The sequence below is a fragment of the Eupeodes corollae genome, chromosome 1, assembly GCF_945859685.1.
Source record: "Eupeodes corollae chromosome 1, idEupCoro1.1, whole genome shotgun sequence".
NCBI classification, from domain to species: domain Eukaryota; kingdom Metazoa; phylum Arthropoda; class Insecta; order Diptera; family Syrphidae; genus Eupeodes; species Eupeodes corollae.
Window position 1 is genome coordinate 284102067 of NC_079147.1, and position 15227 is coordinate 284117293.

Below are 15227 nucleotides of genomic sequence, written 5' to 3' on the forward strand. Positions count from 1 at the left end.
GTGATGAATTTGAGATCATAATACATAAGTTTTCAATTAATATCAATTCTTCAATATACGAATACAACTTGGCGAGGACGTTTAAAGCTGCATCAGCAAGTGTCAGATCCCAATGATTGTCATCTTCTAAAAGTTGCAACTCACGACATTCATCTTCATACGTAGTGAACACTCGACCATTAACTTTTCGTAAAAATTTGAAAGAGTTTGGTCGAGGAACATTAACCAACAACAAACGCAAAAAGAAGCATTCACGTTGTTTTGAATGTTCTGTACAAAGTCGCCCCAGGGTCTTAGCCTTTTTTACGTGGCTCCCATTTTTTAGTTGACATGTTCCATGGATTATCGGTATACAATAATGTTCTTGCGAATTGGCCAAAGGCATCAGTTTTTTTATAAAGTGAGAAAAATCCAGTTAACGTCGTTTTTGGTGGTTCAAATGCTCTTTGAAAAACATGCTCTTCAGTGAAATATACACGTTGACCATTTTTAAGATGCACTGCAAGATTTTGGATAGATGGTTCTCTGTGGTGTGTGGGAAAACTAAGTATACGCCAGATAGCTTCGTTGCTGCTAATGTATCTGTCCATTTGGTATCGTGCTATTTCGTCATTTTCATTTATGTTTTGTACTCCAAACATGGCTAAAGCACTGCCTTTTTTGACGTACTTGATGAATTTAATTGAACTACAAAGCTCAACATTATTATGAGCCTTGTATGTTTTTGAGAGCAGTGGTGAGTACGGTACCACCCATTGATTGTCAATTTCTAATTGGTTAACGCCCCCAGTTTATGCGGTAGGGGCAGTTTAGAAAAATATGTACCTTAAATGGAAAACAATTAATACATAATTTTGGTAGTATTTACAACTAAGTTTTATACATTTTTTGGGTTCAAAAAAATATATCATACTCAATTAGTATTACCGTTATTTTTTAACTTTTTTCCCATTTTAAATAACATTTTTTTTAAATTGTCCGTACCCTATTGGTTTCGAAAAAAAACTCATTAATAGAGATATAAGCGTTATAAAACTGTTACCTCAGAAAAGATGCTACTCTATAAAGGGCACATTTTGGGGCATATTTTGTTCCATAATCAACCCAACAAAAAAAAACTCCTTAAATCAAATTTTTTAATTCTAAAATAAATTACAAATACAAAATTTATAGAAGTTATTACCACTCTCAATAACAGTTTTGAGAAGTTAAAAAAAAAACTTTCTAATATGAAAACGGTATGAATAATGGAAATTGAGTTTTAAGTGTTTAAAGCTTTTCAATAATTCGCTATAACTTATAACAGCTTGCAAAAATCACCAATTTAAACTGGATTATTATTTAAAGTTCAGTATTGAAAATTTGTTGATCACTTTTTGACCATCATAACAATGTCTCCTAAATAAAAACTCACACCTAAAACTCAGATGATACGCCATTCTGTTCCATGTCAGGACCTTTTCGCTGTTAAATTTTATTTTGTCAAATCAACATCCAAAAAGAAACAGCTCCAAATTCATTTTCCCTTACTCGTTTATCTTAATTCAAATAAAATGTCAATATTTGAATATTTCCTTTTGTTTTTCTTGTTGGAAAATTTATTTCAATAATATTTAGTGTGAAAGTAAATTGGAAAAGAGTCTCCTGATACTTACACTTCCTTCTACGAGTTCGAATGTGTGTATTAAATTCTAAATTCAAACCCAACAGAATGTAGAAGGCAAGAAGTCCTGGCCACAACTTCATCCGAAAGCCATATATCTCATAAGAATATGTATAGGGAAGCCTCCTGCAAAAAGGCAACTCCTCAAACACTCAATTCCATATGTGGGTTGGATGCTGTTTCCATGTATATATGAGCTTAGATATAAGGATAACAGAACGGAAGTCTTGAAATTCTGCCATGTTCTTTCTCTCTAGAGTATGGTGTGCGGTTAGCTATAAATTTCGTGCTTTCCCATTGCAGCCGTTTAAATTCTCATTGGTACCTTCCTACCTTCCTGTTTTCTTCTTTTTGTATTATTTGGCCTGGGAATTCCTCATCGCATATAGGAAACCTCACTCGCCTACACCATAAGCTCATATATTTGCCTTTTGGCCAAGTAAATTTTTAGAACATTTTGTGTAACGACTATGCGAGTCATGAGTTTCTAATATCGAATACACCTTATTCTTAAAAATCGCATTTCCGACGAAAATAGTTTAAACTCTTTTGTGGTTTGTTGGGTGCGGGTTTTTCGGTTAAAATTAGTCCAAAGGTAGAAAAAGCAAAATTGTTTGAAAAATTAAAGCCTACAACCAACCTTGGAGTTAAATTAGTTTTGGTTTTTTAAATTTTTCATCTCTAGATTCCAATTTTTGACGAAAATTTAAAAAATAATAACAGTCGAACTCTTTTAAGATGATGGCAAAATGGTTTTCTTTCAACAGAATTTTTACTGAAAAGAACTTAATTGAAGTGAACAAAATGCCGAACAAATTAAAATAGTTGGCTTAAATGTAAATATAATATAGTTTTTGAATTAGGTTCAGGTTTATAATTTATTTATCTTATCGAGTAACTTGAAAAATATATTATAGCATTGTTTTTGCTTAAACTTCTTTGTTTCATTTAAGTGTAAGTAGTGCCTTATGTTAATAATTGATCTAAGAATTACTAATTAGTGAGTTTTCACTTAACCTGGTTTTACTTTTGAAATAGAAGGCACGCCGTTGCAAGGTTTAATTGCAAGAATTGAAAAAAATAATTCTAACACTTCAATCTTTTAAAATAGGACACTTGTATATTAGGCGTTCCAAAAACAATTATAAAATGAGGCTGGGATGCGACCGACACTGATAACTTCCCATCCCGTCTGTCGAATTGTCTTGCTTCAAAGTTTATACAAATTTTAAAATTACCAACAATATTTTTATATAAAGGAAAAAATTGGTTTTAAAATTAAGTTTTGTTAAAATCTCAAACGAATTTTTACCAATTTTAGTAGCATTTCTTAAATTTTTACAAATTGGATGAATGAAATTGATTTTTGAGATATCAAGAACCGAACATCAAATTTTACAAAATTTGCATCCTATTTTTTGTAGATTTTATTTTTTTATGAAAAATTGGACTGTTGAATTCTTATAAAAAAATAACTGAATGTCGAAAACAATATTTTCTGTGAAACAAAAAAAGTTTAAAGAAAATATTTTAAATTTTTGAAAAGCTATTTGGGTCAAAAGTAAATTTTTACCAAGTTGTAGTGTCTTTTTTTATGTTTTTATTTTTTGTAAAAAAACTGTCAGTTAGATTTTTCTCAAAATTTCACTGAATGTTGACAACAATATTTTTTAAAAGAAAAAAGTAGTTTAATTCCAATTGATCAAAGTTTTAAATGGATATTTGAGCCGAAACTCATTTTTAACCAACTTTTATTAGTTTTTGTTTAGGTTTTTATTAAAAAAAACTGTCAATTCGATTTTCTCAAAATCTTACCAGATGTTACAATTTTATTTTTCGTTGCACAAAATTGTTTTGGGGATAATATCATTTTTCATTTCAATTTGACAAATCAGACAGATTACAATAACTTCCTATTGGAAGTTAATAAAATGATATCTCTTTAAAAATTTTAAGGTTAACCAAAAACGGTTTCTAAGACAAGCAATAAATATTATGATTTTCCAAGTACAAATTGTAATCTTTCTTGATACAATTTAAACCATTGTTATATCTTATAAAGTAACTAGATATTCTTATCAGTAATGATAATTTATTTCAGTCTTCAAATGAGGTTTTGTGAGACCTTGAATGTTGAATTGCTTTAATTTTTAGATCTGATTTCAAATTCAAAATGCAATTTTAACTATGTACTAATATATTAAAATACCCGTTTTCTACATTTCAATTTTGTTCAATATATTTCAAAATCTTGATGTGGTACCCTTGTTAAGAGGGCGCTTCATTACAAAAGCTTTAAAACCATTTTGACTTTCAGTTAAAAACGTTTAAATATAACGTTCAGGTTTTCTTTAAGATTCATGTGGACAAATGGAATTTAAGACCTTATGAAGATTTTTTGAAAGTATTTACTTGGAAAACTATCACGAATTTTACTAACAAAAAGAAACTTCATGAATTAAGATAGTCTTAATAATTAACCTTATATATGGAAGTGTTTATTTTTGAATTGAATTTAAAAAGAAGTATTATAAAAACCTGACGCGAAAGAGTGATTTTGGAGTTGCATTTGAATTTAAGCTTTCGAAAACCAACCAAAAAGCGCAATTTGATTGCCATGTACAATACCTTCACGAACAGCATTATTTTAATGATTATCAAAATTTGTTTGCAAAAATTCAATTTGTTTTTAAGATTCAGATAAAAACGGTAAAGAGTATTCAAAGCCCATATATATTGTCCAATAATTGTAAACAAAATTTGTTGTTAGGTACGTTCTTTTAAAAAAAATAAAATAATATTTAAAATGGTACAGAGAAAATACCACAATTTGCCATAAATATGTTTACCTTTTTTTAGTAACTCCTTTTTTTTAGTTATGGCAAGTTTTAGTCAAGCATTACGAGAAATGTTTCGTTTCTTGGGCTTTGAAGATCAATCAGATGGTAGCGATTAATAATAAAAAAAGAGGCTGGGGTGCGAAACACACTGATAACTTCCCATCCCGTCTGTCGATTTGTCTTGCTTAAAAGTTTGCCTTTATGTACTCGTATCAATTTTTACCAAATTTGCGTACTATTTTTTGTAGATTTTATTTTTTATGCAAAAACGGATTGTTGGTTTTTTATATACAAATTACTGAATATCAAAAACAATATTTTCTGTGAAATATATAAGTTTGAAACTAATATTTCAAAGTTTTGAAAAATTATTTGAGTCGAAAATTAATTTTTACCAACTTTTGTTTAATTTTTTTTAGGTTTTTAATTTTTTGTACAAAAACTGTCAATTCGATTTTTTTCAAAATTTAACTGAATGTTAACAACAATATTTTTGAAAGATAAAAGTAGTTTAAAGCCAATATCTCAAAGTTTTTTAAACATATTTGAGTCGAAAATCAATTTGTACTAACTTTTAATAATTTGTTTGTTTAGTTTTCTTATTTTTTGTAAAAAAAAACTGTCAACTCGATCTCTTTCAAAGTATTTCAGAATGTTGAAAACAATATTTCTTATATGATAAAATTTGTTTGAAACCAATATTTCAAATTTTCGAAAAAATATTTGAGACAAAAATCAATTTTTACCAACTTTTGTAAATTTGTTTGTAAAAAACTGTTAATTCGATTTTTTTTTAAATTTTACTGAATGTTGACAACAATATTTTTGAAAGATGAAAATAAATAAATGCCAATACCTCAAAGTTTTGAAAAGATATTTGAGTCGAAAATTAATTTTTACCAACTTTTATTATTTTTTTTTAGGTTTTTATTTTTTTAAAAAAAACTGCCAATTCAATTTGTTTCAACATTTTTCACAATGTTGAAAACAATATTTCTTATAAGATAAAATAAGCTTAAAATTTCAAGTTTTTGAAAAGATATTTGAATCGATATTCAATTTTTACCAACTTTGAGTAATGTTTTTTTTAGATTTTTATTTTTAATAAAAAAAAAACTGTCAATTCGATTTTCTTAAAATTTTATCAGATGTCAAAAACATTATTCTTCTTTGCACAAACTTGTTTTGGAGATGAAATCATATTTTAGTCGTACAATTTTGGATTTGACAATTTTTTTTTCAGATTGTTTGATTTATAAAAAAAACGTTAAATGGACTTTTTTTTCAAAAAATATTCTTCTTTGATATCACGTTACAATTTATTATATAAAATTAATTTCAAGTCTCTAGCGTTTTCGGTTCGTAAGATATTAAGGGTTAACCCAAATTTTCAACTTTTTTTCTATGATAAAAAAAAACACCCACACAATTTTCTTGAGAGCCCTTTCTGCATCTTTCTGCCTTATTATCTGTATAACAAAATTTATTTGAAATCTATATCTCTTCTTGTTCTAGAGCTTTGGACGACATAAAATACGTCGCGAACGTACGTACACACGCACGCACAGACATCTTTCTAAAAATCTTTTATTTCAACTCTAGGGACCTTGAAACGTCAAAATTTTCAATTTGACAAATAGGACCCATAACAATAACTTCCTATGGGAAGCAAATAAAACTAATCCATCTTGGTTTTACCGTTCGTTTCGATAATTGTTTTCCAGCTTCTTCAGGGGATTTATTTAGTATTTTTATTTAAAAAAAAAAAAACATAATTAAAAGTTTCACAAAAAGTGCGAAAAGTTTAACTGTCGACAACACTAGTGTATGGCAACACTATACAAAGCACATTACGATGGTTGAGAAGTCGAAAAAAGTGGGTCCACTGCTACCGTCCATCTGACTGTCTGTCTCTCTTGTCATCTTAGACCCAAAGCATTAAAGTTTTGACTCGCGTTAATTGGTTTTTTCATATGTTTAAGGCGCCACTTTTAGCTATCATTGAAATCGATCCGGAAAGTTTTTTGAATCGATATTTGAATTGATATTTAAAAATTATATATTAATAAATCGGAAATCACACAAACATTTTTTTGAGGAAAAAAAAATGTAATTACGTTTTTATTTTTCTCTTAATTTTTTTTTTATTTTCCGTTCTTTTTATGTTCAAAACTGAATAGAATCGTTCCACTGATTTGTGTTTCAATTTCACACAATTCCAATGAAAGATTTCTGTCAGTAAACATTTTTCTGTGGCTTCCAATCAAGAGTTTTTTTTCAATGACAGACATTTTTCATGATAGCTTTAAACGACCTGCCAAACAAAATCCAATGTTTGTTTTCAATGATGAAAACCAATAATAATAAATAAATAAATTGGCTGGCGCAACAGTCCGTTGTGAACCAGGGCCTAGTGACTTACAACTCGCAACCATTCCTGTGTGCGAGTACTGTTGTCAGGAATGGTAGGGACCTACAATTTTAGGCCGAATCCGAACGGCTTATTTGAGAAAGCACTTTTTCATGACAAGAATTACTCTTGAAGGAATTGTCAATTCCTCGCAAGAGGCAGTACCCGCGAAAATTAATTTTTTAAATTAAGGTGGCACAGGCAGGGATTGAACCCAAGACCCCTTGCATGACAGTCCAACGCACTAACCATCATGCTACGGGTACTACCAATAATAGGTTTTTTTTAAATTTTCGCTTGATTTTTTTCCCTAATTTTGATTTTAAGTTTTTTCAAAAACTTATCAACCAATTTCAATAGTTTCTGTATACATTTTTTTTTGAAATTCGATATCTTGAAATAAATATATTACTTTTTTACGTAATTGAAATTTAAAACGTATATGAATAAGCTCTAAATAACTGCATGCCAATATAAAAGGACGATTTTTTAAAAGCTTTAGGAAAGTTAAAAAAACACATAAAATTCAAAAAATGCATGAAATCTTTATTTGAATGGATAGTACGGTCCATAATGTAATTTCATGTTTGAAGATTATTTCATGCAAATTTTGACCTCGACTGCGCATTAAATGGGCCACCTGCTTAGTCCAATTTAAGCATACTCTTTCCGAAATTTCGGCCTGTATCTCAAGAATAAATGCTTCCATGTTGTCTTCCAATGCTTCAATTGAAGCGGGCTTGTCTGTATAGACATGAGCTTAAACATAGGCCCACAAAAAATAGTCTAGAGGCGTAAAATCGCACGATCTAGGCTGCCAATTGTCCGGTCCCGAACTTGAAATAAAATGTTCACCGATTTCGCACATCAATAAGCCCATTGTTGCCCGTGCTGTGTGGCATGTGGCACCGTCTTGTTGAAACCACATGTCATGCAAGTCAAGCTCTTGCAATTTGGGCAAAAAAAAAGTTGGATATCATCTCACGGTAGCGCTCACCATTCACAATTACGTTACGATTCGCATCATCTTTGAGAAGTACGGTCCAATGAAGCCAACAGCCCATAAACCGCACCAAATTGTGACCTTTTGTGGATACATTGGTAGCTCTTGCAATGCTTCCTGCTGATATTCACTCTAAAATCGACAGAGCACGCATTTTGATAACAGAATTCAATAATTGCAAGCGTTGTTAGTTTGTAATACGACTCATAGTTAAATTATAGACCAAACTGAAGATGATTGACAGTGAAACAAAACACAAAACATGCGTCAGCTGTTTAAACCACTTTTGGCAAAAAGATAATAGCTAAAAAATCTCACTTTATGTTTAAATCAAAATTAAAAAACCTTATTTATAAAAAATCAATTTAGAATAAAACCACGCTATTGATTTTCAATTTTGAAAAATTTAGTTTTTTTTTTTGAGAAATCAAATGACGTTGAAACTTTTGAAAACATACGTTTTTGCAGATAAATTTTCAAATCTTAAAATACAGAAAATATTTGTAAAAAAAATCGTTTTATACACGAGCAAGTTCGTTCGAACAAGCAGTGCATTTTATTTTGATATTAGAAATACTTTTAAAATGTTCTACGCAATAAAATAAACATTAAACCCTCACTAAACACGTTTTGTGTTAATATTGGTCCAAAGTTATTTTCTCTTCCATATTCGTTTCGAAGATATATTATTTTTGTGGTATCTGAAATAATTTGCCTTTTTTTGGATTTTGGTTGCGAGATTATTTTGAAGGTTTTAGATTTTAACTTGGGAAATACGCCGAAGGGAAAACGGTACCAACCAGACCAATTGTGATTACCGAAACTATCAAACAATGTCTCATATTGTAACTAAATACATTCACGGAATTTATTAAACACCACTTGTTCTTGTCATTAACATCTTTTAATCTAGACGAAACCAAGCTTCTTTGTGCTAAATTTCCGAACTATTTCCGAAAAAATAATATCCGACAGTGAAAAAAACCGATATCAAATTAACCTATATTTGCAATTTTTACTCGCCTTTAACCCTTGTCAAAACATTTTTTTAAGCTTGCAACACTTCACGCTTTCCAACAGCTTTTTGAGAAAATGGTATCCCTAAAACTTGTTAAAATATTAGCTTTTCCAACTTCACATTCATTTTGGCTATGATAGTAATACAGGCCTTACTGGCATTTAATTGAAATTGAGTTTATTGCGAAAGTTAAAACTGACTACTAACTAACATTTCTGAAGTAAAATGTCGTTCAGCATTAGTCTATGGTTAAAAGCCTTTTGTCAAAAGAATGATTTTAAGGTTTAGATGAAGACAAAATAACAACATATTCTCTCTTTGAATATATTGCAGCATGAAATTTAAAGCTACATTATGTTCCTTTGCTTTAAAAAAAAAACCACAAGTGTTTTAAAATAAACTGTTTCTTTTTTTTTACTTTGAAAATAATGAAAAATTCAGTTAAAATACTAACATAGAAGTTCTCTTGCAAAATATTGCCTTGAGCTGACAAATTTGTTACCATTTTGCAACACACCTTACATTGAAGATGTAGCCTTCAAACTATGTCCCGGCTAACTTAAATAAAAATTGAAGAACTTGAAATAAGATTTGAATCAGTCTGAAATTTACGAAAAGCGTTTAAGGCTGTAAAAATACTTTAGAAATGTTTGTACTTTGTCCTTTGAGCATCATCAAATTTACTACAATACCAAACATAATCATTTAATTTTTCCGACGTCTATCCCCAGGAGGCTAAGCATCAGTTTTTTCCCTGGCGATGGACATCGACGCTCCTGAGACGCGCCTTTCTATAGCTTATTTTAACATCAACAGTGGATACCTCACAGCTTGATTTCTATCTAATTCATTTGCTGACAAACTAAAATGATGATCCTTTTTTTTTTTAATTTTCAAATATTTTTCATTTTGAACCAGACCTATTTAGCATTCAAAGACGTGCCTACAACACCAATCCCAAAAAAATGATGTTTTGCCCTTGATTCTAACCATCGACTTTTAAAATTCACGCAGAATATAGAAATACCAAAAACCATTGATTTGGGTCATGAACTTGTCAGTTCAAGGGCATAATACTCGTTCTTATTTCAGACTAAAAATCATGTTGATCCAAACGAAATTAACAAAAAACCAAAATACAACAACAATACCAAAAATCCCTAAAGGCTTCAATATGAACAACGTGCCACACAAAAAGAAATATTTTCACCACAAATATTCATATATCTCGCATCTCATTCCTTGGGTATATGGAGAAATCCCTCCTGACACATATATGACCTTCCTTAAGCCAACCCCCCCTCCCCCTGAATCATTCCATCACAAAAAAATAAAAAATAAAGAACAACAAATCCTTGAAAATTATCCTAAACATATCAATCTTGACTTATGTCATCTTAATCGTAAATTTATTCCAACATCATTTCGGAAGCATTCAAATGTAATTCAAAACTCAGGATGAAAAACAAAAATTCCCTAAACGGCACACAAATTTTTATGTGGGTATATATGCTATAGGGTATAGATCCTAGATATATCCACGAATGGAAAATGGAAAATGGAAAAACAACCCTTCACAGCAGGTCTGATGTGTGGGTATGAACCAAAAACAGGGCTTAAACCAAAGCAAAACAAGAAAAGGAAGCTGATCCAATTCCTGTGAAATTTTAATCGGCAACTTTCACTCGGCACGCTGCTCTTCGTATACAAACTCAACTCTCAAACGTGAATCCGGATTTAAATGTGTCCTATATACTGCTTCCATTCCACTCTACTTCGCCCGCAGCAGTCAGCGAAATTGGCAGCGGCAGCAGCGGTAACGGTGGTAGAAGCAGCGTTCGGTGGCAGAATCAGCACCAGAAGAAGCAAAACGAATACATTTATACCAAAACTCGTTCTTTTACAACTCGACCTTTCGTCGTCGTCGTCATTGGAGCACTTCCCTCATTCAAATTATCAACAACAACAACAAAAACAATGACAACCTCCTCTTATGCACTAAGAAAGGAGGGTCACTGGAGGAGTACACAAAACCACAAACGTGACGGGTTTATATGCAAATTTCGAACCCAAGCCATCAACCAACGAACTAACCGACACCATCACCAGAACTATCACCGGTCGCCTCTCTTAGCCTTCATGTGTTGTTCATTCCAATCAAATGGTAACATCCCTAACCAAAGACCGACGATGACTACGAGGACGATGACGATGACGACGAGGTTGACGACGACTACGACTACGACGACGGTGACGGTAGGTATCGGTAACTCCAGTAGTCAAGTCATTCTAGAATTCGTCGTCGTCGTCGTCGTTCTCGTTGTTGTCATCCTCATTGTCATAGCTGTGGGTCCGGGATCCTTTGCCATTATGCCTCGTTGTCGTTGCCGGCTATAGGACTTGTCGTAGTCATTTTTGTGAGACAAGTTGTTTTGTCGGTTAGCAATGCCAGGATACTAACTACACCCGCAGGATACCTCCGGCAGAGAAACCTGCCACATTCCACACTCCAAACGAACGAACGAAATGGAGCAACCCAACCATTCACACAGAATTCTCCATCGTTACAGAGCTACATCGGAGCACTATTTTGGGATGGGTTTAGAAAAAAGGGGAGTGTGACTAGGAGCAAGATGACACAAAACAGCTCCAGTATATAGCCCCAAGGGAAGTTGATAAAGGAACGGTTCGGTGTTAGGTGTTTTCAGTGTATTTCTCTCCTTACCAACCAACGTGGTATGGTGTGGTGATGATGATGCTATCATAGGGCGACGTGTGTCCTTGTACCTACTAAACCACATTTCGCTTGGGACAAACGAATAGAATTAAATAGGTAGCACAACCAGCGTTATAAAGAAGGGAAAGCGTTTTTACGAAATACGAGAGTATACTCGTACTCGTTTTCGTAATCGTAGAACCGAAAGAAGCCTTTAACGCTAAGTGACACCAATAACTTTGGCGCTCTTCGAGATACTTGAATTAAGGTTTTACCCTTGGAGTTTGGGTCCATCATATCACACACATCCCAATTACAGTGTAGTACATCACCCACCGCCACCGAGCTCTTCCCGCCATCATTAACAAAATTTGGCTTTGAGTTTTTCACATCACGAGCGGTCACGCGAAGATAGAGCGGTTTTGAGTTTTCATTTGACACACAAAAAAAGAGATACACAGACACACATCGGAGGACTGTGTGGGAAATGGGAATGAATTTCTACGGGAACTATATAAGCTTTGAAGGATTAATTTAATGGACACACAAGTTGGCTACTCTCGTATTGTAGCCCACTTAGAAGATTATGAGTCGACTAATTTTACAGAAAAGTTAGGGTATTAGTTTTCATCAAATGGGGGTTTAAGGTGTTTGAAGTCATCGAGTTCCTTTAAAAAGGGACATTTTGTGTGTGTCCTTCCGGGTTTGGGTTCGTGTTGCAAAAGAGACTATAGAGCTATTTAGAATGAGAGGATTTCAAACGAATCTTATGCTAGTCGTGTGTAGAGCATAAACAGTTTTCTTCTCCATCATCATATGAGCGAAATTTCGAAGGAGTCAGATTTTCTTAATGATTTCTTTAAGCACTTATGACACTGACACACGCCCCATGACTTAATTTGATGATGTTTACATAAAGTGAAGAAAATTCCCTTGGGTTGTGTTAATTTGTAGTCGATAGTATTCAATAATCCAGAATATCAGTGATGATATTTCTTACGGGTGATACTCTATACGCATTCATTGAGTCTGATGCTCCAGACATGATTTTGAATTTTGAATTGAAATGAGACAAAAAGTTTTAAGTTAATGAATTTTGAAAGGTTTTCTCAGAAACCATTTGGAAATTGAATGAGTTTTTGTTTTATTTTCCAGCATAGTTCATTTTGGCGAAAAGCTAAAGTACCTCTAAGAATCCAGGCTAAGCATGAAGATTTTTGAGGTCTATGCATAAATATGGGCTTTTTCTTAAACGTGTGGTTTTCAAAAACAAATAAAACGCATATAATTTAACGTCATGGCCAAGAATTAAGTTTTAATTATTAAGACAAGGGTTTTAAATTTTGTTCAAAAAATGATTTCGGGAAAGTAGCCCCTGTCGCCGCCGGCTCGAAGTAATTTTTTAGCAATTGAGGGCGTATGTTAGCAATAACGTGCCAAATATTCAGTTCCAAGTCGGCAATTCGCCTTAAATCGCACCTTCTTAGAGGCTTTTCCATGATGGCAATACCAAAAGATTCCTTCCATAAATTGATTTTATCGGAACCAAAGGTCGTCCAAATAAACAACCTCCAATTTAAACGTCATTAATCAAGGTTTTATATAACATTCCCCATTGACTGTTACATTATGGCAAGCTTAATTTTTGGAAGAAATATAGGCCAGCACAACAAACAGTGACTTTTTTAGGTTGTAACGGTGGCGTTTCAACATTGGATTGGAAATTATAATCACTCTGAATATGACAGTTTTGCTTACATCCGTAGCCATTCAACCAAAAATGAGCTTCATCGGTGAGTAGTATAAATATCGGACTTGAGGAATAAAATGCTCCTCCCTAGTGTAAAAAATGTGCTCCGAGCATCAAAATTGCTCCTAAAGGAGGACAGCTATGACACTGGCTCGTTGGTGTAGTATCATGGGCAGTATGCATTGAGTGTCATTTGTGTGCTTGTGTGTGGAAAAAAAGGTGGATGAAATTTGTGGGGATTGAAAATGTGATAGGAAATTTCGAATTGATAATGAATGAAAATGTAAGGAAAATGTAAGGAAAAAAAAAAAAAAAAAAAAAAGTGTTGGTAGAAAACTATTGTTGGGACTGTAAGAATATACTTTTTGGGCATGGGAATAGGGATGGGAAAATTTCATGCATGTTAATTACAACAACTATACAGTAGTATAAATATCGGACTTGAGGAATAGAGCATTTGGGTAAAATGTATTTTGTTGTTGTAAATTGTGAATTTTGGTGTGAATTTAGTTTTCGTGACTGTGAATTGCGGTTAGTGATGTACCTACAAAATTTTTTTATGTTTTTAGCTTGAATATTGACGTGGAGGATGCGGTGTATGTACACTGTACAGTAGGATGCTAGAAAAAAGGGATTCTTGTATGGTTTGTAGGTAGATTTCATTAGAGTATGGGTATATGAGTTTTGTATGGTAATGAGATCATATTACATCAGTGGGAGTTCATTGACTTTAAGATGCATTGGTTGTTTGAAGGTTGATAGTAATTTATGAAAAACAATTTAAGAAATAATAGAAAGGAAACAAATATTTTATGTCGTTTATAATAATTGTGATTTATTAATCCATGAATTGTTAGTCGGTGGGAAGCCGAGCCATTTAACATATACATTGTCTCCATTACTTTTAAGTACTTTTTCCACGAGATAAATATGAGGGTATTTAGTCTTTTGTAATTCTTTTTCGTAAAAACATCCACTAATAGGTTGACCATTAAAATCTTCAAGGAGATATGTTGGCGGGTTGGTTAGGTTTACTTTTCTTATCATAAAAATTTCCGTTGTCCAATTTGGTGTGATTAAAACTAAATTCCTTCCACATTTTTTTCAGAAATTTCTGTATAAATAGCTGTTTCAGTTTAGGATGTATCTCATACCGTCGACGATGAATCTCAGAGAAGAACTTTTACAAGTTGAAGAGGAAGTTTTGTTCAAGCCTTGTAAAAAGGTTATTGAATTAAAACAAAATGAAAAATATCGTATTGGTAAACTGAAACGTTGTGTTACGAAATTTGGAGAACGAATTGTTGCTGATTTGGGCGAATTTCAGGTAATTTTCCATTTTTATTTCTTAAAACGTTTAAAAACGTAAATACTAAAGACTTTTTTCTTTCAGACTTTCTTCCCAATGCGATACAACAAATTGTCAGACGCTGCAATAACCGAAATCAATCGAGGTTCATTCAACTTTACCTATTTATGTCCGTTAGGACGAACTGCTAGTATTAAAATTGAAGAAGAACTGTAAATTATTAAATAAACCTTACATGTTCTGAGCATACATATTTTGTTTTTAATTGCCTCTTTTCATTTCATTTGCGTAAAAGTGTTTACTTTATGAGGGGGAGAGTTTGACAGGTTTCAACATGTTTACCTCTGGTTAATCAGCGAAAATAAATTAAACTGAATTCATACAAAATCAATAGTATTTAAATATACTTTTAAGGTTTTTATATTGGGCATGTAACAAGTTATTAAGGCGAGAAAAGCATATTACAGTTTCAAAATCTGTTTGCTAGCTAGAAAACCATAAAATACAAACTTAATAGC

At 32.2% G+C, this 15227-nt stretch overlaps 1 protein-coding gene across 1 annotated transcript; it reads left to right on the forward strand.

The window, feature by feature from the left end:
* The first annotated feature begins 14171 nt into the window (after window positions 1–14171).
* Window positions 14172–14958, forward strand: LOC129943230 (uncharacterized). Its single transcript, XM_056052533.1, has 2 exons — window positions 14172–14727; window positions 14794–14958. The coding sequence occupies exons 1-2, from the start codon at window positions 14542–14544 to the stop codon at window positions 14923–14925; spliced, it is 318 nt and encodes a 105-aa protein (XP_055908508.1). The 5' UTR covers window positions 14172–14541; the 3' UTR covers window positions 14926–14958.
* Window positions 14959–15227: the final 269 nt, after the last annotated feature.

Bases quoted from the DNA above. Each gene is read 5' to 3' on its own strand.
- LOC129943230 (XM_056052533.1), top strand. From the start codon at position 14,542: ATGTATCTCATACCGTCGACGATGAATCTCAGAGAAGAACTTTTACAA. The intron at 14,728-14,793 runs GTAATTTTCCAT...TTTTTCTTTCAG, and splicing joins CTGATTTGGGCGAATTTCAG to ACTTTCTTCCCAATGCGATA.